General features: G+C 40.4%; 1 protein-coding gene across 1 annotated transcript in view; it reads right to left on the reverse strand.

Annotated features, from left to right (window-relative positions):
- cemip (cell migration inducing hyaluronidase 1) overlaps nucleotides 1-23,665 on the reverse strand; it is a 153,000-nt gene that overhangs the window by 84,885 nt on the left and 44,450 nt on the right. The window contains exons 2-6 of the mRNA XM_085463370.1: nucleotides 10,223-10,408; nucleotides 6,389-6,526; nucleotides 4,310-4,448; nucleotides 3,027-3,263; nucleotides 158-337 (exon numbers count right to left, since the gene is read on the reverse strand). Of these exons, the coding sequence (XP_085319496.1) occupies nucleotides 158-337; nucleotides 3,027-3,263; nucleotides 4,310-4,448; nucleotides 6,389-6,526; nucleotides 10,223-10,277 (749 nt within the window). The 5' untranslated portion in view covers nucleotides 10,278-10,408. The remainder of the gene's footprint in view (nucleotides 1-157; nucleotides 338-3,026; nucleotides 3,264-4,309; nucleotides 4,449-6,388; nucleotides 6,527-10,222; nucleotides 10,409-23,665) is intronic.

Genomic DNA, 23,665 nt, shown 5'->3' on the forward strand with positions numbered 1-23,665 from the left:
CAGGGACAAGAGAATTAGTATCATTTAGAATATGCTTTGGTAGAATTGGGGGAGTGTATTTAAATGAATCAACTTCCTGTGACACACCTGGCAAAATGACAGGTTCGGTTACAGAGGTTGATGGACTTCATTTTAAAATTGTGTTTCAATAGCCTACCGAAAGCCGAGACTCCCGATGTGTTTGCTGCCAAGCCTGGATATACTCTTCTTAGCGGAGTCCTCCAAGTTGTTGGAGCCCTCGTCATTGACCATCATCGCCAGTATGAGCCCAGGCTTGATGCCATCGACATATTTTGCAAGGCGATAACTCTCGTTTTTGCTGCGGTACGTGTCAAACCTGTGAGAATGATGCAGAGATTAAAAGAGAGACAGATAAAAGAGGAAAAGCACCAAATTCTTACGCCTTCTGTTCAGGGGACTTTTGAAAGCTGTGCTATTTTGCAAACAGTCTGCCATCATGAGATGACATGGCGAACACGAGCTATTTTGCACACTTGCCACTTTGCATTTTTTGCTTCAGAGCGGTTCACAGCTTGAATGAATCTCTGACGCATTTTTACTTGTAATTAAATGGTTTAAAACAAAGTTTAAAAACCTAACCAATAATGTTTCAGTCACGCTTGAGTAAAAATTGAATTGGCATTCTCCTTGTAACTAGAATAAAATTAGGAGAGTTACGACTGCATTTCACTTTTGACAACTGATTTTAAGTAGCTGCTGCAACCATTTCTACCCCTATGTACAGGTAAGTCTGCCGAGCGCCGCTCTCATTTTGCAGTAAAATCGCCGTCCTGCAGGTTTTAGCTTTAGGAGACTTTAGCTTTCTGGCACCTCGTTTGTGGAACCAGCTCCCAGTTTCAGAAGACAGACATCCTCTCTACTTTTAAGAGTTTTTGATGAAGCCCATGGTTAGGGATGGATTAGTGACCTTAAACCCTGGACCCGGTTTCTTCTTTATTCTGTCTACACCCATCTGGACCAGCCGGCGAGCACTGTGAGGGTCATGTTTTTTGACTTTTCCAGTGCTTTCAACACCATCAGGCCGACCCTCCTGGGTGATAAGTTAGCAGCGATGCAGGTGGATGCTTCTCTGGTGTCCTGGATTGTTGATTACCTGACAGGAAGACCACAATATGTACGTCTCCCACAGTATGTGTCTGACAAAGTGATCAGCAACACAGGGGCACCACAGGGGACTGTCCTCTCCCCCTTCCTCTTCACCCTCTACACCACAGACTTCAGCCACTGCACAGAGACCTCCATCTTCAGAAGTTTTCTGATGACTCTGCGGTGGTTGGATGCATCAGCAGGGATGATGAGACAGAGTACCGGGCTGTGGTCGACTCCTTTGTCACGTGGTGTGAGCAGAATCATCTGCAGCTCAACGTGGCAAAGACCAAGGAACTGATCGTGGACTTCAGGAAGACCAGGAAACACTTGACCCCTGTTTCAATCCAGGGGGTCAGTGCTGACATTGTGGAGGACTATAAATACCTTGGAGTACACATTGACAATAAACTGGACTGGGCTAAAAACACCACAGCACTTTACAGGAAGGGCCAGAGTCGTCTCTATTTTTTGAGGCGACTGAGGTCCTTCAACATCTGCCAGAAAATGCTGAGGATTTTCTATGAGTCTGTTGTGGCCAGTGCGATCCTCTATGCTGTTGCATGCTGGGGGAGCAGGCTGAGGGTCGCAGATGCCAACAGACTTAATAAACTGATCCGTAAGGCCAGCAATGTTGTGGGGATGGAGCTGGACTCCCTCAAGGTGGTGTCGGAGAGGCGGATGCTGTCCAAGATAAAGACAATGTTGGATAGCACCTCCCACCCACTCCATGACATGTTGGTCAGTCACAGGAGCTCGTTCAGTGAGAGACTGAGATTACCGAAAAGCACCACTGAACGACACAGGAAATCTTTCCTGCCTGTGGCCATCTCCCTGTACAACGCATCCACTTAACACACTGTTTGCTGCTACAACTACACATGTTTCTTTTCCAAATATTTATTTATAAGTGACTTATGTATGTATGTATGTATGTATGTATGTATGTATGTATGTATATATATGTATATATTGTACTATTCTTAGTTAGCGTATTGTCTGTCTTGTCTTAATGTTGGTTTAAAATGGAGCACTGTAACAAAAAATAATTTCCCCCAGGGATCAATAAAGTATTCTGATTCTGATTCTGATTCTGATTCATCTCTGGCTTTCTTTCACAACATGTCTTTTTCCTGCCTTCCCCACTTCACCCTCGACCACTCACACATCCCCTCCATGAGCCTTACTCTGCTGGAGGTTATATCCTGTTAAAAGGCAGTTTTTCTTTCCCACTGTCACCAAGTGCTTGACTTGTTTCATTGTTCTCTGTAGGTTGACTGTGGTTGTGATTTGGACCTATATAAATAAAACTGAATCAAATTGAATTCAAGGACAGTAACTGTGGTCTTTATTCATCAATGTCACCACCAAACATGAAAATCATTGTCACTGTATAGAAAAAGAAACTCTGTTTCAGCCTTTCTGACTGCCAAAGTGCATTTCTGTGACAGGAATGGCAGTTGGTAAGACTTCACTCATGAAATGAGAATTTTTTGATGTTATGTTTTAGCATAAAATGTCCGTTGTAAATGACACTTTTGAAATAAATGTTACTAAAGAGTCATGATAAATGACCCTTTAGTAACAACTGACATTCACTGGTAACAATCTCTCTTCGAAAGAGGGCTGACACTAATATTGCTCAATAATATATTTATGTCACTTTACTGGACCTATTGACCTGATGGCTGAATAGATTTTATTATTAATGAAAGGATATTAAGCATGTCATTGATTTCTAAATGTAATATCCGTCTGTAAAACACCGTTAGATTTATTAAGAGCACATTTGTCTACTTCATTACAACCCTTCATTAGAAGCTTATGATCTGACAGTTACCAGATCATTACTTCTCTAATTAAGTCTCCAGATTTTACTGCAGCTCTGATGCAGCCCTTATGTTCAAGAGGAACTTCACCTGTCATCATGCAGCACCTCCCCTGTCTTGGGGTCGATTACGTGGATTATGATGCCTCGATTCCCCCAGCTTCTTTGGAACAGATAGTTGTTTTGACTGCTCTCTCTGGGATGGAGGGTCTTGTTGAGGAATGTCCAGGACAGCTTCCTTTCTCCGTGAATCTCCAGTGTCCCCCCACTCCCCACGCCAATGTACTTCCTCCCAAAGTAGCTGTGCTCCTCATCGCTGTCATCCAGTCTATGGACAAGAATGGAGAATGATAAATGTTTGGACAGTATGCCAGTTTTCAAGTGGCTTTGAGACACAGAGTGCACTTTAGTTAGCCTTGATGTCGGTTTATACAAACAAATTATTGCAGAATAATTATTAAGAGTTTGTTTTCTTTCTCTTCCAAGAATTAAAAAACCCAAAAATCTTTTATGTGTGTCAGTTTTGTTAGATAGTTGGTCTTAAGGAGAGACAGAAGAATCAAATAACAAGAGAGCACAAGTCCTGTACAACAGGCTGTGACTCGTGATTACGTTACCTAAAAATTAGTCTGTTTTATTAATCTAAATTAATTTTTAGAAAAAATTCCGTTAGAGTTTGTGTCTGATTAGGTGAAAACTATGCAGTCAAATTCATGAAACCTGATGAAGACAACAAAGATGGCATCAATTAATACTTTTTAATAACCATAACAGGTATTAAGTAAATGAGTAAATAGATCTTTTACTAACAGCAAAATGATAATAAATATTTTTCTTACTAATCACAAGTAGTCTAATATGATCATGTTTGTCATTAGTTTGTGTGCAACAACAAATTCACTATTTAATACGCTATCATCACTGATAACAAAAGACAACACATTGGGATATCGAACATATTTGTTTATTACTACCGTATGTTGAGGTCGTTCTCTGTTAAAAGTTTCATTACTGGTCTTATTCTTCTGCTGCCTCATTCTACCTTCCCGTCACAGTCACGTGGCGTCACACGAGCCTCAGTCAGTCCCCTGATGTGTGCGTCACAAGAATTCTCGGATGGGTCTCAGGACCAAGTCGCTCCATTTTAACCAAACCACAATCCTTTCTTTACCACTCAGTTTACTTTTAGTCTTGTGATTCACACTGCTACCTTCTTCCAAACAAGTATAATCACTGCTTTTTAAACACGGTGTATCCACCAATTAGTAAACGTGGTAAAAATCTTACACTTACTTTTTTTCTTAACAGTAAATACCTAATAACTCATTTTTAACAAATAGTGTTTTTATTCTGCTACGTTTTATAAACCCTCACCTTCCAAATAGCAAGATGGTGAGGTTGCCTTTATAAGGACAGTCTGGGCTTCCAATGTGCAGCTCCCCCTTGTTCCCAATCAGAATGTGTTTTGTCCGAAGCAGTATAGGCCGGTTGGTGTCAGCAATCACCAGCTTTCCTGTGGGGAAGAGAGGAGGGTGGGTGAGTGATGAAGCCTCCTGGCAGGTCTTTCATGCCCCTGTGCCCACAAACTCCTTCTGTCTTCCTACCATTTATGGCCCTGAATTCAGGCTTTCCACACAAACACATACATGGATGTAGCTTGACAGCTATCTCTTTTACTTTGTCTGTAGTTCAATGATTTCAGCTCAGTAGTAAATAAGCATTCAGTGATACATCCTGCATGTATTACTTCTCTCAGAATGACCGTAGCCCTTTGTTTACCACATTTCTGTCATTAATTAAAATGATTTCTTTTGCACAATATACTCTATATACTTTTCACTTTTTAATTAAATTCAGACCATCAAGCAATCCCACAGGGAACTGGGAAAAATGAAGAAGCTGCTAAGAAACTGCAACCATCAAATACCTGCAGAGTCAGGGACAATCAGCAACTACACTCTGCCAGTAATCAGATAACCTGCTGGAACAATCAGCTGGCCAAAAGAAGAGAAACAAGCCACTGACATCAAGACAAAGAAGCTCCTTACTATGCATGGAGGGTTTCACCCCAAAGCCAGCACCCTGAGTCTGTACGCTAAACAGAAGAAAGGTGGCCAAGGACTAGTGGATGTCAGAACTGCTAGCGAAGATAAAAGAACAAAGATCTATGAGTAAATCAGGAAGATTAATAGTGTGCTTAGTGAATATCTCAGGTAGCAGAAACGCAAGCAAGAGAAGGAGCAAGAAGAGGAAGCATCATGGAAGGACAAGCCCCTGTAAGGCTTCTCATTTGTGACCCCTGCACAGGGGCGTAAGTTCCAGGGGGGTTAGGGGGGTTATGACCCCCCGAACCAATATAACCCCCCAATAAAACTATGAATTATCTTGCATAAATAGGCTGTTGATTTTCTTTACTCATTTCAGGTATTACCAGCAAAATAGTCGCATGTTTAATCATCTGGGAATTTACCCACAAAGTTACGCTGATGCCCCTGCGTATCAAAAACCCAGGCAGTAGGAGAGCATGCTTTCCACTGAGGAGCAGTAGAAGGCCAGCAGCAGCTTCTGGTTCAAGTTACTCTTCCTCAGGACATGGAGAAAGTGCAGCTGCTGTTGATCCTGCTGTTCTTTACCAGGGCAATGGTGTTGTGAACGAGATCAGCAGAGATGAGATCAGGTGTCCAGAAATCTGAAGGTGGAGACAGATTCCACCAGTTCCCCATTTATAATGAGAGGGGAGGGGACCAGTCCGTGCCTCCTGAAGTCCATTATAAGTTCTTTTGTTTGAAGGATATTCAGCTTCAGGCTATTTTCGGAGCAACAGCCAGACATGTTTTCCATCTCTGCCCAGTACACTGTCTCACCTCCATCAGAGATGAGCCCTACCATGGTGTTGTCATCAGCATACTTGACAATGACGTTAGTTGAGGTGGGCTGGTGAGCAGTCATCGATGTACAGGGTGTATAGTAGGGGGTTGAGAATGTGCTTGGACCAACTGGTAGAGTGGCAAAATTTGTTGAGCTCCTCTGAGACTGAAGCTGCAGGTTTGGGGGGTTCTGGTAAGGGCTACGAGTTCAGTGACTGTAAATCCCAGTGTAGCTGCAGCCTTAGTTAGACTGAAAGACTTTTCCTGGACCATTTCAAACACAGATAAGCTATGCCCCCCTACTCCTCACCAAAACACCTCACCTACTGCTCATATTACACAGTCCAAATGTTACTTTTCTCTGGTGGGTCTGTGTTGGGTTCAGCTAAATTCAAACCACAATCCCAAACCACTGCAACTATGGGACACCTTTTGTTATCTCTGAAGCATGTAAGAATCATGGTCTCTTTCTTCTTCCTTTCTCTTGCTAGTTTTCTTCCTATGCTGAAGCTTTTCTTCACCGGTCTCCTGAAATATCACTTCAGTTTAGAGAAAGATAAAGAGATGATAGATTTGTCCAGTTTACCTCCGCTGAGAATCTCAATAGAGTGGACAGTAGCTGAAGTTGTGAGAAGGACCGTGCTGTTATTACTGATCGTCACACGGTGGTCTTCACTGTGTCCTGGCATCCATGGTTGCAGTCCTGGCTCCTTATCTGGGCATACTGAATGACACAGAAAAAAACACCGTTAACTTTGATCAGCTCATCAGTCAATGAGATCAACATGTGTACATTTCACTCATGAAAAGATTTCAGAACAGTTGGTTCAGCATCATTTTTACATCCATGTTTAGGGACAAATATTGTACACTGTTATATACTGAATGTTGGTGATCTTTTTAACCGCTTTTTCACTGTTGGTCACTAAAAGCAGATTATTTCATGAAAAAAGTATTAAAAACTACACTACATTACCACAATCTTCATCCTCCTGTCTATGACTCACTACTCTATGTTGGTGCTTAAATGAAGGATGTCTCAGCTCCTAAAATTCACCAAGTGAAAGATGGGGCTGCAGGTGGAGCTTCAACTGTAAATGCACAAGTGTATCTTTTAGGTGTTTTTACCTTCAGTGAGGCATGGCACACATATGGCTTTACAACACATGGTAAGAGAAGGACTTTAAACAGCTGATCCTTTTCATTCATGTTTTTTAAGTTACTTAAAATGATCAGGTTTTCTGCCCATCACTGTTTCAGTGTTCAAAAATAAATTCTTGTTCATAAGAAATATGTGTCTGTCATATTTCACAATGCTTTTCTTAATTAAATTTGTCTGTCCATGTGATAACACCCATTGGAAGTCAAAAAAGAATGAAAAGGTTCTATACCAAAAGAGCCAAGCTAGGACAAGTTCTTAAAAATGCAATTAAACAGGACACCACTGTAAGTGGATTAAGAGACAGCCCCAGGTCAGTGCCTCAGTCTTACAGCCCTTGCACATTTTTATTGGCCTGCAAAAAAAAAACTTTTTAATTTATATTTTTAAATATGAATGCAGTTATTATTATTGTATTTGTTACACTTTAAATCTGAAAAATAAAGACGATATGGTACAGCTTCCAATTTCTCAACAAGCCTGTCTTTTAAAGTGGCCTCTAACTATAAGCATTAAAAAATCCAGGTAAGTTGAAAAACCTTACCTGCTGTGGAGTTATTATGGAGTAAATTATTCATAGCCATGAAAATAATCTTTTGTAACAGGCTGCAAACCCAGCAACATTGCTGGAAATATAGACATTAAAATTACTCATGTTTTATTACACAGCCACACGGGATTGATGTTAGAGTAACAATGATCAAGTTAGGCCCGTGTGGCCTCCTACACATTGTTTCCAAGCAGCTCCCTCTTCTAAAGACGCTCAGACACTGAGTATGTCCAGTAGGGCTGCACGATTAATCGTTAGAAAATCGCGATCTCGATTCATACTTATGTGCGATCTCATTTCCAAATGACAACGATTAAAAAAATAAAATAAAAAAAGACGACGATTGTAGCGCATTTTGATCCGGGACGTACTCTGCATGAAAACAAGCGCTCACTCTTCCTGCTCAACAAATGACGAGGGCGGAGCCTTATACCACGTGATACAGAAGCTGTGCCGTGTGATGCTAAAATTAGCAGGAAAAAACAACGGAGAGCACGTCAGCGATGACGAGAAAGTGACAGGAGAAAATCCGTCCCGGTCAACCACCCAAACATCAATAACGGGAACCTTATACAGCGCTTCCCTATACCCGTCGACCTCCCGCAGGCACAAAGACATTACGGAGGCTATCACTTATCACCTGACCACAGATATGGCTCCATCAACACTGTGCAAAACGAGGGATTTAGGAAAACGATCAACACCCTAGACAAACGCTGCACAGTGCCGTCCCGCAACTATTTTTCTATTGTTGCACTACCTGCTCTGTACACGCAGCGTCGAGCAACGGTGGAGACGGAATCTCAAGCAGTACAACGACAAAATGTGAGACATTTGTTGTTTTTATGTTTATTTATTGTTTTTATGTTCAGTCTCAACTGTTACGAAGTTGATGTGCAGTTAATAAGTGCAATAAATATTTATACTGGAAAAGAAAATCGTGAGAGAATCGTGATCTCAATTCTAAGCCAAAAAATCGTGATTCTCATTTTATGCAAAATCGAACAGCCCTACTGTCCAGTAATGCGAATTCTTCTGAAGTACATCCTGTTGTGTACTATATGGGAGAAGGCCACTTTGGCATCAGCGTCCTCTACTACATGATATCTCATTGTCATTCACATTCTGAATCATTAAAGTCCATCTCCCATATATTTTTCAGGTCATACTGGTTATAAAACCGACTGCAAACAGCAATATTGGCAGTTGAATCCAGCTGCATTAAATGGTGAACCAGGACATAAGACTAAAATCATTCTTCATCAGTCATTCTTTGCCTGCCCACTAATTCATAGAAGAAAGAACAACTAAACTAAACTAAAAAAAATTCAGATTACTTCCAGTTATGCTCACGTATCATGATGTCACCAAATTCCTCAGAGTTCGAGCCGCTCATTGATATGCAGCACCATTACTAAGCCTCTAATAAAAAGTAGATCTGCATCAGATTGGAGAGCTCTTATGGTTGTGATGAGAAAGATTTTCTCCGTTTGCAGTCTGACTAAAGCTGCATGAAAAAAGAGCCATGAAGAAAGATGCAGATACGTGTGTTAAGTTTAAAGTGGAAGAATTTTTGTAATGCTTTAGGCACACACACACACACACACACACACACACACACACACACACACACACACACACACACAATGTTGGGTCAGGATTGGATGTGACCTTGCTTGGCCCAATGCCTTTGAGATAAAGAATTCTACTTTCTCGTACAAAATCCAGGTAAACACAAGCCTGTAGTGTGTGTGTGTGTGTGTGTGTGTGTGTGTGTGTGTGTTTAGACGTCTTTGTGATACTTGTGGAGACCAACTGTCCCTTATGGGGACAAAACGCCCGTCTCATTGAGTTTGAAGACATTTTTGAGGCTCAAAATGTTGTTTTAATGTCAGGTTTAGGGTTCAGGCAAAGGGTCAGGGTTAGGCATTCTGTTCTGATGGGTAGGGTAAGCGGCTGGGGAAAGCATTATGTCAATTAGATGTCCTCACTAAGATATGAAAACGAGTGTGTGTATGTGTGTGAGAGAGAGAGATTGAATGTCTTTTCTTTCTGTCCACAGGCATGTACGCAGAGTGTATGCGCATGCATATGTCATACATGTGCATGCACTGTATTTTACTATGTGTGAGGAAGGGGTTGGTGGAAATCTTTGGTTATTTAATTCAGCGTCCCTAAATCATCCAATTTTGCTGCTCAGTTCAGTCAAGCCAAACAACAGCTCTCCTCTCACTGCCTCCCCCGTTCCTTCTCTCCCAGTCTGGGACATCAATCTGATGAAAAACATTAGCATCCATCAAACCTCTTTAGCTGTAAATCCACAAGTTGATAATAGTATTCTTGCAGGTGAACATCATAGATCACAGTGCTTCCTGCTGATTGATTTCACTACAGCCAGCACTTGTTATTTTATCTATGTTCTGCACATCTGTTATTTTTTCTTTAAGCATGTATTTACATCCATTAGTATGCCAAAGAGGGACGGTGTCTGATGAAATGTATGTTTTAGAAATGCTATTGTGTAGCTCACTTATATTACCACGTTACACAAAATGTTCATATTACCTGTCAGTGCCACAGAAAAAATGTCATTTCAAGTCAAAAACACATGCCTATGCAAATTTACCATAAGTTTCATGAAACGTGCACTTCCCACTGTGGGTAAGTACATACACACACACTCAGACACAGAGTAAATTGGCTTTTCTTACCTGCGTGGATGGTCGGGAGCAGCAGAGCTGCCAGGAACACGACGCACGTCTTCATCTCTCTCAGCCTGCCGCTGACCAACTTTGCACCTGAGGCTTTCAAAGGCTGCGGCAGACCTCCCAGTGGGCTTCAGAGGTGGTTTCAGAGTACCAAGTGCCAAGTTCACAGAGGGAGGCCACCAAAAGCACCTACAATATCACATTGAAATGCAAAGGGATCAGTCAGACATGTACAAATAGACAAAGATTGAATGAACAAACCTGTAATGGAACATCACATGCTATCCACATTTCAGGATAGCTTTGTCATACACTTTATTTAGCATTTCAGAACATTTGATTTTTTTTTTACTATGTCTTACAGGCTTATGTAACTTCATATAGCTCTGTTAACGATATACTGGATAGTTTTGTAAAGTAGAAATAAATCACATTCACTGTTGCTGCTATTTTTCCTTCAGTTTTCATAACTGACTGCAGCAGCCACTGTCTCACACTATGCTATACTTTAAATCCAGCTCTCTTTGATCAGTGCATTTCCATTGTTGCCCAACTCAACACTAGACGCTCTGTGCGCATTCACTTGCTCATTTTTACAAACACTTTGGTAGAAAAGGTTCTACACTGTGAATAAAAAATACTGTTCGTTTTCTTAGGAAATGTTTGGACAGACACAGACAGCACAAGTGAACTGTGGGAGGATCTGCCATTTTGCCATCAGATTTACGGTGGCGTTCCCAGGTGTCCTAAAAGTGGTACCAGCATCCACAGTCTCCCCATCCATAAAGAAGCCAAGCTGGAAGCAGTGACTGAGGTTGTTACTGACCACAGCTGCTGCACAGGGATACAACCGCATCCTAAAAATATGCTGCAACATTTTGCATTTTCAGTTACTTATTTAATATCTGTGCAATGTTCACTGCAGATTAATTAATGGAAAGTGTGTTCTGTTTTTGAAAAAAAGTCACTTAATGACAAAACACAGTATCCTGATGCTTTGATTAGATTTAATTAGTTCATGCTGCCATGTGGGAAATGCAGCAAGATGCTGTGAGCATAAAAGAGTGCTATAATAATTAATCATCATTTATTTTATCTTATAATTAGCTTGCTGTTTGTCTATGGGGGACACAGTTAGTGTGACTTTCTCAGTGCAGTCAGCTATGGTACACTGGCCGACGATGAGCTCTGAATCACTGTTCACAACAATGCTAACTTAATGAACTATGGACTCAGTCTGTTTGCTAGACTTCATTTTGTTAATGCTACTTATTTCCTTCCCCTTTTTTCAAATATACTTTATCAGTGTCCAGTATGAATGAAAGATTGTGAAAATGCTCTGCCATTCGTCTTGGCTGTATTCATGTGTGCGCTCACAGCAAACATTTCTCCCAGGTTTCCTCCCCTGCGTATTAGTGTAATATGTTTATCTTGTCTGGCAGCAAATAATTAATGATGAGGCGGTTGCAACAAAAGGAAAATAAAAGATTGTTTTTCTTTCTTGCGAGGAGCCCATTTAAGCAAATATGAGGTTTGTGGATGTCATAGTTGAACAACAAAATTTCCATGTGGAAATCACTGTTTATTTAATCTGGCCTCTAATCTTGCTGTGGATACAAGTGGCAGAAATGAGCTTTTTCCGAAGGGTGGCTGGCTTTCTCTTTAGAGGTAAGGTACCGGTACTGATTTTCAAGTATAAGGGTAATGTGCAGAACTGCATCAGCTACAAAGGGATACAACTGAGGAGCCCTACTGTTATGCTATGGGAAAGACTTGCTGAAGCTAGGTTAAGAAGAGAGGTGTTGATCTGTGAGCAGCGGTTCCGCTTCGTGCCAGAACAGATGCAATGTTTTCTTTGGGAAATACATTTGCTGTCAGTTTGTCTAACCTACGGGACTGTTTCGTTTCCTAGTGACATCACTGCACAGTTTTATTTTTAGAAATGAAAGTCTTGTCTCCATATTAACCGAATCGTCTCAAAATCTTTTGTTGTAAATGTAAGTCATACGTAACTCAAATCTAAGTTTTCACTTGTTGAAAAGATAAGCATGGAAAAATCACATCAGAATGTTTTTTTATTCCACTAAAAAGACAGCACTACCTGAATCTGAATGCACAAAAGATTCTTCCATTTGCAGCTGAGGGTATAGTATATTTGGGAAACATTATCATCAGCAGTGCAATACCACACAAGAACAACAATAATAATAACATCATAAGTAAGAACAGATGTGTTATACCATCATAAATTGTGCAAGTTGTCAAATCCAATGCGATGCATTATAGTAAAGTTGCTTGGTGGATAAGGGGATTTACAGAAGTAAATCAAAACCAGTTGTTTAAAATAATGATTTAGTGCATAAGTGAGACCCTGTATGTGCAGCAGTTTTTAAACTGCATTTATTATTGTGACTGTGCAATCTAAATACTCCTCGAGGAGCTGGACTGATGCACACTTAAGACGGTGTAGAAGTTCATATAAATGAGCTTGCAGAGCTGTTCAGATTACCCTTTAGTTTGTGTTCTCGTTGATGCATTGAGTGTGAGTGCCTCATGAGTGAGTTCACATGCTGTCTTCTCTAAGGACTAAAAGGCTCCTGACTTGGCAGTGAAAACAGGTTCAGTGCATGTGTTTCTGTTAGTAGTACTCTAGAATCAAACGGGGGGTCTGAAAAAGCTGCAGTACCATGATAAGACAAAAAAAACAAGTAAATCCCATAGACTCTCATGTTAATATGCATGTTTACAGCCTAGGTCAAAAACAGTTTCAACTTCCCATGGGAGCTGATTTTTCTCATAACTCACCCCTCTGGATACCAGTAAGGCTTAAAGTTAGGGCCATGATCACTTAGATTGGGGTTACTTAGCAAATCCCCATCTCATTCAAATTTTGTAACTTCTGGTTTTAAAGAACCAATACGGTAACTGCCAAATGGTTAGTGAGGATTGAAAATGTGGAGAACAGAACCTGATGGGTGGGTGAAATAGAAAGAGGTATGTAAATCAATCTTCTACATACAGTCCATGCTTTAACTTGAGCCTTACAAGCTACTCTTCTAAGTACAGGACATGCTACTTGATTCAAATTATGAGGTGTGGAATCTTACAGAAGTTATTATCAGTCATTTAAACCTAACGGTATTCTCACAAAAATATCAAATAGAACCAATTAAAATCCAGCCCAATGCTAAGGCCAAAATGAACAGCTGTGGTCTGTATGGATAAGAGGCTTTCAAATACAATAGAGCTGCCTTTGTATTACCTAGCCCAAGAGATATGAAAAACTCTGAAAACTTTAAATTTCTACCTCCACTTTATCAAAATGAAAACCTTATGATAGTAAGCGGTCAGTAACCACTGACAAAAGTGAACTTCTCAGCTGCAACTCTAGCACATCTGATATAACAGATGGCCATTTGGATGCAAAGGTACAGCATTTTTGTCAGCTTTTAAGTAATGTATGTTCTATTTGTATGCATCTTTTAGCAAACAATATTGTACACAACACACTGTACACTATTGTCATTTATACCAAAGGGTCTACAAAGAACAACTTAGAACAGTGTTCTGACACTTTCATTTAATTAATAATTACCGTATTTTCTGCATTATAAGGTGCACTTAAAATCGACAGTGTGCCTCATAATCCGGTATGAATTCTGGTTGTGCTTAGTGACCTCGAACCAATTTTATGTGGCACACGGCGCTCAAAAATTTGTTTTGTTACCACTAAATTTAGCTACGAAGCCCCACCGCTTGATGGATTGTCGGAGCATTACGGTTACTGTAGTCAGGAGCCTTGCGGACTCGGAGTAATCTGGGTCGAAAACTCCGTCAGCTTCAGGTCCCAAAGTCAAACAAACACTGCGGCATCACTGAGAGTTAAAAACTGTCTAAATTCTTTCATCTTTAATAAAATGATCAGCGTTGCTGCTTTACCAGGTATAACAATTAAGTTTAACATCCAGGCATCCATGAAAACAGGATTTATTAAATTTAATGGAGTTAGAAGTTAACAGGAAGTTAGCTCGCTAGTTTCCATCTAAGCACGATATAGCATGTTCTGACTGAGAGATTTATGAAAGAATTCAAACGTACAGCTCTGCTATCACTTCCAACATAAATGAAGACAGAAAACTAAACAGCAGTGACGTTTGTAGGGTTACTGAAGTTGGGCTAGCTGCTATATAATGATGTGCTACGTGGTGGCTAGCGACACAGCTATGTTAGCATAACATAAACACAGTGAAGCTGGAGGATGAACGCTAACTTTTTTCCACTTGATGAAAGTTAATGTGAGGGTTCCTGATGGTTAGAGACAAATGCATGGCAGGATGCTGTAAATGGACCAAACTTCAGTCAGGAGAACAACTGAGATAATCCATCCACAATACGAGGATGGAGCAACCGAGCCGAATTCAACATTAATGAATCAATGGTGCGGAAGTGAAGAAAGCAAGAAGAATGAGTTGAGTAAAGTTTGACTTATCTGATTGTTTAGTTTTGCTTAATGCGCCTTATAATCCGGTGCACCTTATGGTCTGAAAAATACACTAAATCTGACAGAAAGACTTATTAACAATACTGTAGAGAGTTAATTTTTCATGTAACTGCTGCTGCTTCCACCTGAGACCTTAAAGTTACTTGCTCAGGAACAATGTTCCCTCTAATTTTTCATGTGTCTGAACAAACACACAAACTCCCTGAGCAGTCCCGTACCATAAATAAAACACCGAGTTGTATTATGAGTATGAATCTGTAGTCTGGGAGAGAGTCTTTAACTCTCTGTCAGCAAAATACAGTATATAAAGACCAATGTTGGCAATTAATTATATAGTTACTTCTTCAAAAAAGGTAACTGAGTTTTTTGCAGCTGTTTACCTAAAAATGCAGCCAATGTGTTTTTTTAAATAAAAATTTAACACTATTTACAGAACAATCAGCTGTTCTGCATCAAATCTGATGCCACACAAATTATTTGTGCCACTCCAAAACATAATTTCTCTGCACTATGAGATGAAGGAGAACAACAGCCTGATACCTGCAGCCCTGACAACAGCAGATGTGTCACTCCTGTAACACCTGTAACACTCAGCAGGCGCCTCATTGTTCTGACACACAACAACACTACTGACTACACTACACACTAACTACACAAGACAACACACTAACTAAATCTCTCACATCTCAAAACACGCCGTCACTCCTAAAACTTCCCCCTTCCTAAACAACTAAATGCCATGTTGCCATACCATTTTTTGATTGGTCGACATGGTACATTTTTCCACCAATAGGAAAGGCTGGGGTTTTTTTGTTTTTGTTTTTGCTCATAGGCGGAGAGTGCCAAACGTTTCCCGTGAATTGTGCCATCTGTGATGGCTCACATCTCCAGTGGTTGTACACGTTGTCATTAACGTGGCTTCACTCCACATCAGCCACGCCGTTTGCTCGCTAAAACACCGGTGTCGGCACATAAGGACGCTGTCATGGCCTGTCAACGACGTTGATTAGCTGCGTATATACGAATGTGAATCGCATCATTGTCTGGAGCAGCCAGTCACTGATCACTTACTGACTCACACTGCAGAACAGAATGAATTGTTAACATATTTATTTTAATTTCAATTCAGGTTAGATTTTTTTTGTGCACAAAGCAGATTTTCTGTGCGCGGAGACCGTGCCAGTGCGTGATTGCGCAGGTGTGCAGCTTAGAGGGACCACTGCTCAAGAATAAGGAAATAATGTTATACCCCATTTCCCTTGTACCTGCAACACACCCTTCATCCCTACTCACCCCTATTATGTGTTCATGGACAGTTGACAAGGGACTGCAGGGGAAGAGGGTTTGTTTTGTGTTTTTAGCACAGGAATGGAAAAAGACCATGGCAGTAAATGCTAATATTTAATAATAAAAATAAATAAAAAATAAATAATTGTTTCTCCTGTTCTCAGCTTTAGTGACATTATTAACCCTTTCATGCATGCATTATGACAACCTCAATCTGGATTTTTTTTCTCAAGTATTTTTATTCATCTTTAGACATGAAAAAAAGATTTTTGAACTTCAGTTTTTAAACATGTACTTTTCAAAAAGTGTTTTACATGTCCACTTATACATGTCCACTGGCTGACAAGTGGGTGGCAGGGTATGGAGTGACACATCAGTGCCCAATGGAGTGGTTTATGTACAAGTACACCATCAACACTGACACGAATACAAGAAAACAGCTTTTGAATAGCTGTCCACTGTAGTGACCACTATGTGTGAAAGGGATAAAGCATATTGTCAAGAATTGTGACATACAGCTAAGTGGAAAAGCTATTTGCTATTGCGCTGCTCAGCTTTTAGCAAGGTTAGTAATTACACTTGACCTCCTATTCAGTTGACATCCATGTTCTAGCTGAGCAAAACTTGTTTTAAAAGAATAAAGGCTCAAGTGGAAATGGATTCACATCGCGATACCACTTGTAGAACAAAAAGAAAAGAAAGCAGGAAACGAAAGGCAGCAATATGGAGGTGATGAAAATGAAGGTGGTTTTAAATCCAGTGGTATTGTTTCTCCAGGGCTGGCTCCTGCTGTTGTATTCCTCTCCAAACAGCAGTCAGCCTTTGCAAAAGCCTTATTGTTGCACTGCTTTGTGCTGGCTGACAGAAAGTGATTCACACATTCATCACTTACAGCCTTTTGCGTGAAAGACATGAACATAAAGGAGGAAAGCCACAAGGGAAAAGAGCATGTCATTAAACAGTGTATCAAAAGAATAGAAAATGTGCCCTGATGCTGGAGAGTTTTTAAGCAAACAAATATTTTCCATGCAACCTCTCTCCAAGGAAGACAGACGGCTAGTTATATAACTTCAGAATATTAACAAAACGTTGTTAATCATGTGCTCATCAAGGGAGAGTCAAAATAAGGGCAAAAAGATGCATCACAACAGGGATCAGTGGCAGATAACTATTAAACCTGAAGAGGCCTGAATGCTGAGAACGTTTTCAAAATTCCATGAAAAATATATGTAAACCTTTTTTAGTGTCTTTTTATTTTTCCTTATAGCATCACAAGTTATTACCATCAGGGGGACAACGAGAAATACCCACAAATCTATCACATTGTAACCATAAAATCATGCATCCTGCTCAGAGTGATGTCAAGCTTAAACAACAGCTGCTCTCCTTTTCTCTTCTCAAATTGTGAGCATACATTTGTTCACAAGAATGAGTAACCATGGTTACAGGGAGACGCTCTGTCACTCTGCAATTCTTATGATTCCTTATAAACAATCTGTGGTTTTTATTTCCATGCATGACAAATTGGCCAAAGAACGGCAGGAGACAGATGCTGTCCAGTGTAGCAGGTGATTTATTTATCATCATTGTGACCAAAATTATTTATAAAAATAAGAAAAGCTTAATAACTCCAAAGTTAACTTGGTACAAATAAACACAACTGAACTTAAGCCAACCAAAATGACTGTCACATGCACTCAGCTACACAAACCTGGTCCTCCTCTCTCAAACACCTGAGTTCTTCTGCTTCAATACTCTACCCAAAGCTACCCAACCACAATGTTCTCCTGTGGAATATTCCATTCAATGGGTGTTACTAAACATTACAATCATAATCAAACACTTATGATGCTATGCTGTACCAGCAATAAAACACAATTCAAAGGTATAGCCATTGCATTTTACAACAGTACATATAACTCTCAAGCAAACAAACCCCTAAAACTGATTTTGTTTGCTTGAGATCATCATCCCCCCTCGTCACCCGGTCCCTTCCTGTGACATCAGCACTAGGAAGCTATAAATACAGGAAGTGAGGCAGCACTTCCTCCCTTTGCTCCTGGAACACAGGTAAGTAAGGTGAGCTCTAACAAAGCAAACTGGACAAACTAACAGTTGAAATAAATAAAATGTTAACTTAACAAACTTGTCCAAGTTAATTTAAACCGAGATGTTATATTAGGTAATCTGTAAAAGTGGAAAACATAAACAAACCTGGGATAGTAAGTGTTTGCGTTACTACAGAATAAGGATTAGGTAAATCAAAACAACAATCTTAACTAAGAATAGCAAGCCTGGGCGAATGATGCTGTCACGCATTTTGTCGCAATGCAAATTCAAGAATGTATGTACCTGATTGACACACAGTGAAGAAGTTATACTGTGTTTATATGGTGTATATGTGGGCTACTGGAACAAGAAGGCACATGTGGGAAGAGATGAAAATAGGGCGCTGTTGGACTGCTACTACGCAAGTAACCCCAGCAGGCGGGGTTACACGAATAGGATGAAGGAACTATGGAATCATCGATACCCAGCAAAACAGTAGTTCAGTGTTCCATCATTTCATTATTAAATGTGGCCTACCACTTTTTGGCTAAATTGCTGCTCTTACTAATCACTTCCACTTTGTTACAAAACCACTAAAGGTTGAAAAATAGTTCAATGTGAAATATTCAGTAGGAAAGAAAGTTAATGACTAGACTTGTTGCACAGGTGCCATCCTATCATGGTACCATGCTGGAATTCACTGAGCTTCTGGGAGTCATCCATTCTTTCACTAATCTGTGTAGAAGCAGTCTGCATGCCTAGGTGCATGACTTTATACACCAGTGACCGTGGAAGTAATTGGTGCAGCTGAATTCATTGACCTGGATGGGTGATTGAATACTTTTGGTAATATAGTGTAAAAATGCATTTCCTGTAGTGAAAATCTAAAAGGAAATGTCAGCTTTTTCCACCTATTGTTTCATATGAGAAACCATAAATCTGGTTACTGTAAACTGCAGACATTAACATATTTGTGGGGACGAATGGATCATATTTTGCTTAGGGCACATGGAGAGCCTAACTCGGTGCTAAAAATATGTATATCATTAGCAACATCCTGAGGTCTGCAGTGACAATGGGTAATATGATTCACTCAGCAGTCAGCCAGTTTTGATAGCAGACCTGCCTCAACACACATTCTAACAGGCGTGAGGGGGTGGAGCAGGTATGGATGCGTGTGTGTGTGAGTGAGTTCAGACTGGATTCGTTTGCAGGAAAATAAGTCGCACATTAAGTGTTCAGTGCAAACAAACACGCACAGGAATCCTTAACTTCAGGACCTTACACTGACTGACAGTAATTTCCTGTCACCACAAACCAATCATCACTAAATACTAAAAGGTCTAGACATTAAAATTTAATGAAGAACTTGTTATTTCCCCATATAAGGAATACCCATGCCTACAATGTTAGTCTTCACAACACAAGTAATATGATAAATATGATGATTTTTGTATACATTTACCCATGAGCCAATGTTGCATGACGTTATGTGAAATAGTATTAATTAATACATATTCAGTGCTATAGAATAATGTGCAATCAGTACTTGAACTTACACATTCTTGTTAGCGTAAGCATTGTGTAGCAGGGTGTGGTCAGCTGCAGGGGAAGGGTGGAGCAGTGGGTTCAGCAGAGGACAGACACTGGCTGCTTTACGGTAATCTTGAATGAAAGGGAGTGATTTATAATAGAGAGGAGCCGGGGGGAGATGACTTTAATGAATTTAGGAGGGATAATGTCCACTGGGCAGGATTAAGTGTGCATGTATGAGACTGTCAAAAAGCTTTGAGGAATTTAGTTTGAACTTGGACAACAGAAATGGGTGAGAGACTTGAAGAAGTACAGACTTGAACTGTGACCTGATGCTGTTTATCTTTCCAGTGAAGAAATCAGAAATGTTTTTACAGTAATTAGAGGACATGGGAGGGAAAACGGATTGAGGAGGATTAGGGAGTCTGGTGATGGTTTCAAACGGGAATCCTTGGGTTATGTTTGTTATCGTAAAGCAAACTAGCAACATATGATGTTTCCACAGTTGACAACTCGGCTCATCTTTTCAGATTGGGTTGGCTGTTCCTCTCAATACATGAGAGGAGCACAGAAAGGAATTGGCAAGAATACCAGAGGCGCAAAACACCAGCTACTGGTAGACCGAGCAGTCAGCCGAGACTGCAAGACCAGGCTGACCAACCTGCACTGCCTGGACTGATTACAAGAAGGCCCATGACATGATGCCCCACACGGGGATCCTGGCATACCTAGACCAAGATCAACATAACCCTAAATACCCTTATTTAATCTTTAGGCATTTGCCATTACTTCTCAGTGATTACAAAGGGCTGTGGTCATTGAGTGACTTTGGGTTTTGTTTGTTAACTGCACAATAATGCACTTTCTCCAAATGCAAGGAACCCTGTTGTGACAACATGACCAGCACCCACGTGACGAAAAAGAAAATATTAAATCTGCTAACTCATAAGCACAGTTAGTAAGGATTTGCCCTCCAATAACATTAGGACCAGACCTTTTCCTGTCCTTCAGACCTCTGAAAAGTTTCAACATCTTATCCTTGGTAACCTGCACACAATTTTTTTAAAAAGCCCGTAGACGAAACAAACTGTTCAAGACTAAAATCATGGATTTTAAAACAACTGTAAAAGAAATTCTGTAAATTAGAAAGTTCAAATTCTGACTTCAAATTGCGAGAAATGCAATCTTTCTCCAATTATGGGTGTCACACTGCCAGCTGTGACTTACCAGTACTGAGCATTATTTAATAATAATAATAATAATAATGGATTGCATTTATATAGCGCTTTTCGAGACCCTCAAAGCGCTTTACAATTCCACTATTCATTCACTCTCACATTCACACACTTTTCAACAAAGACTTGATATCTTACTTACTTGTTCAGGCAATTCCTTACTACGTGGAGTGCAGATACAAAGCTGACAGACCGCTGGTGCTCACAAGTAGTTTTATATTAATATTTATTCTTTACTGGAAATAAGATAAGCAATCACTTTGTTTGGCAGTGAGAGGCTAACTGATTCTGTTGCACAGGGCATAATTCTAATCATTTCTGTCTGTATACTTTGGAGCCTGTATTTTCAGCCTGGTACAGTGACTGGTGTATACTGCCAGGCATTCGCTTTTCTTCCCATGAGACCCTTGGGCTTCCTCGTGCTTTTTGTGTTTACATCTGCATGTCTTATTGCATTATCCATCATTTCCCTGTTTTATTTTGAAAAGTCAGAAACAGCAACATGAGAAACAAAGATTTAATTTCCTTTGAAAACATTCATGATAATAATAATGGATTGGATTTATATAGCGCTTTCCAAGGCACCCAAAGCGCTTTACAATGCTACTATTCATTCACTCTCACATTCACACACTGGTGGAGGCAGCTACAGTTGTAGCCACAGCTGCCCTGGGGCAGACTGACAGAAGCAAGGCTGCCATATCGCGCCATCGGCCCCTCTGGCCAACACCAGTAGGCAAGTAGGGTAAAGTGTCTTGCCCAAGGACACAACGACCAGGACAGAGAGCCCGGGGATCGAATCGGCGACCTTCCGGTTACAGATACGCTTCCCAACCCCCTGAGCCACGGTCGAGCCACAAATCATGAGTGCTCGAAAATCAGTTTTAGCTCTTAATATTTCTTCTTGTTTCTGAAACCTCCACTATGTTTAGCTCTGCCTCCCTACTTCCAGTTACTCTGGCTGTCCTAATTAGATTAGGTTTAGTTTCTGTGCCACCTCCGGCCAGAGCATTGTGTTTCATTCTAAACTGAAAACATTACTTAATGCTGACAGCAGTCTAATATGACTTTTGACTGACTGAGAAATGGCTTCAATGCGAGCAGACTGGCAGGTGCAGTTATCAGTCCTGGCTGGCATAGCACGTGGCCAGCAGCTCATTGCTGATGCGATAAATACATATATAAGAGATTTGTTTTAATCACTTTTTGCCATTAAGGAGAAAGTCTCTCACTTCATGAGAGGGGAAGTGCGAGACCACTGATGGAGTTCCTACTCATGGTTTCAAAAGAAGACGTGGTGCACCAAGACAGGCAGTCATACAGATATACAAGTGGTCCACGACTTTGTTCACCACGACAGAGTTCCCAAAGAGCAGACTACAGCAGCCAATCAATAGCCTCAAGCAGTGACACATTCACACATAAAAAAAGTTTTAACATTGGCCATATTCGGCAACACTATAGTCAAAAGAAGATTATTTCCATCTCCAGTAATTTATATGGTAGTATAGTGGTACAGTGGTCCCTTGTTTACCCCAAGCACATCCTAAATCACCACAAGTACCAAATCATAAAACTATCATAAAGCAGAGCTGTATCAGCTCCAGGAAGTCATAACAAATACATTTGGATTCTCTTTGAATCAAAATGAAAAGATTACACCAGAAAATAGTCACACAAGTTCAGTGCTGAAAGGACAGAATCTATGGCAGATGTTGCTATAATTCAGCATGTTCACTCAGCACATGTCATTATCCAAACTGCTGAGCATCCTGCCCTGCCCTCTGTCACAATGATTTCTCTCTGCTGGAATGACAAATTCCCATTTCAATGACCTGGAAACCACCAGAATTTGCCTTCACTGCACATTCGCATTCATCCTGCTATAATATAAATGTCCCCCAAATCCTCTCTGGGTCTATTTGCTTCAATTCACTATGCTTTATTGGAATGAAATTAAACACCCTTCAACTAAGTTGGACAAATCGAATAGTCCATCTTTACACAAAGCACTGACAGTAAAAACTACCAAACATATCTATCAAGATTGACTTACAGCTAACATATGTTTTATTTAGAAACAAAGATTGTGTCACGATGTCTATGATATAACTCAATTTTTATTTGCAGAACATATGCTCATCAGTGCAAACACTTATATCAGTGCTGCTTTACCCCGACGTAAATCGATGCAAACCAAAAGCAGATCTGACATTAAAAATCAGCAAAGCAAACCGGACTATAACTCAAACCATACACACTGCAGGGCTCTGCACCTCAGGGAAACCTGGATATTGTTGAGTCTTGTTCCTGAGCATAGTGCCCTCGTTAGACACTGTCGTGGTAGCTGCTTTTCTTGGGATAGGTGCCTACAGTGTTGTCTCTTTCAGAGTGTAATTTCTGCTTATCGTGGTTCCTTGGTTGACGACCCAGTCTTTTTAGTTTTGTTTGTTTATGAAGTGATATGGAATTCTAGTTCTGTAGGGCTTCATCCCTGAGTATAGTATTATTTATTTCTGAGTTTGTTAACCATGTTTTTAGTTCAGTTCCTTGGTTGTTAGATCTCTGTCTCCAGGTGTCTGTCATTCTCTGTGTTCTTTCTCAGTTGCTGTATGTGTTTCCACTCTTGTCGTGATAATCCATGTGTAGTCTTGCTCCATGTTATTCTGTTTCCCCTTTTGTCTCCAGTCTGTCACATCTCCATGTCTGTTTATCCCCAGTCCCCAGAGTCAATTTCACGTGTCCTTGTCTGAGTCTCAGAATGGATGTGTAACTTCCTGATCTCGTGAGCATCATGTTTAGTTTTGCTTCTCCTGTGTCACAAGTTTGATTATGTCCTTT

This window comes from Copadichromis virginalis, linkage group LG1 (assembly GCF_057382275.1).
Source record: "Copadichromis virginalis isolate Kocher_CV1m ecotype Utaka linkage group LG1, C_Virginalis_male_GT1.1, whole genome shotgun sequence".
Lineage (NCBI taxonomy): Eukaryota > Metazoa > Chordata > Actinopteri > Cichliformes > Cichlidae > Copadichromis > Copadichromis virginalis.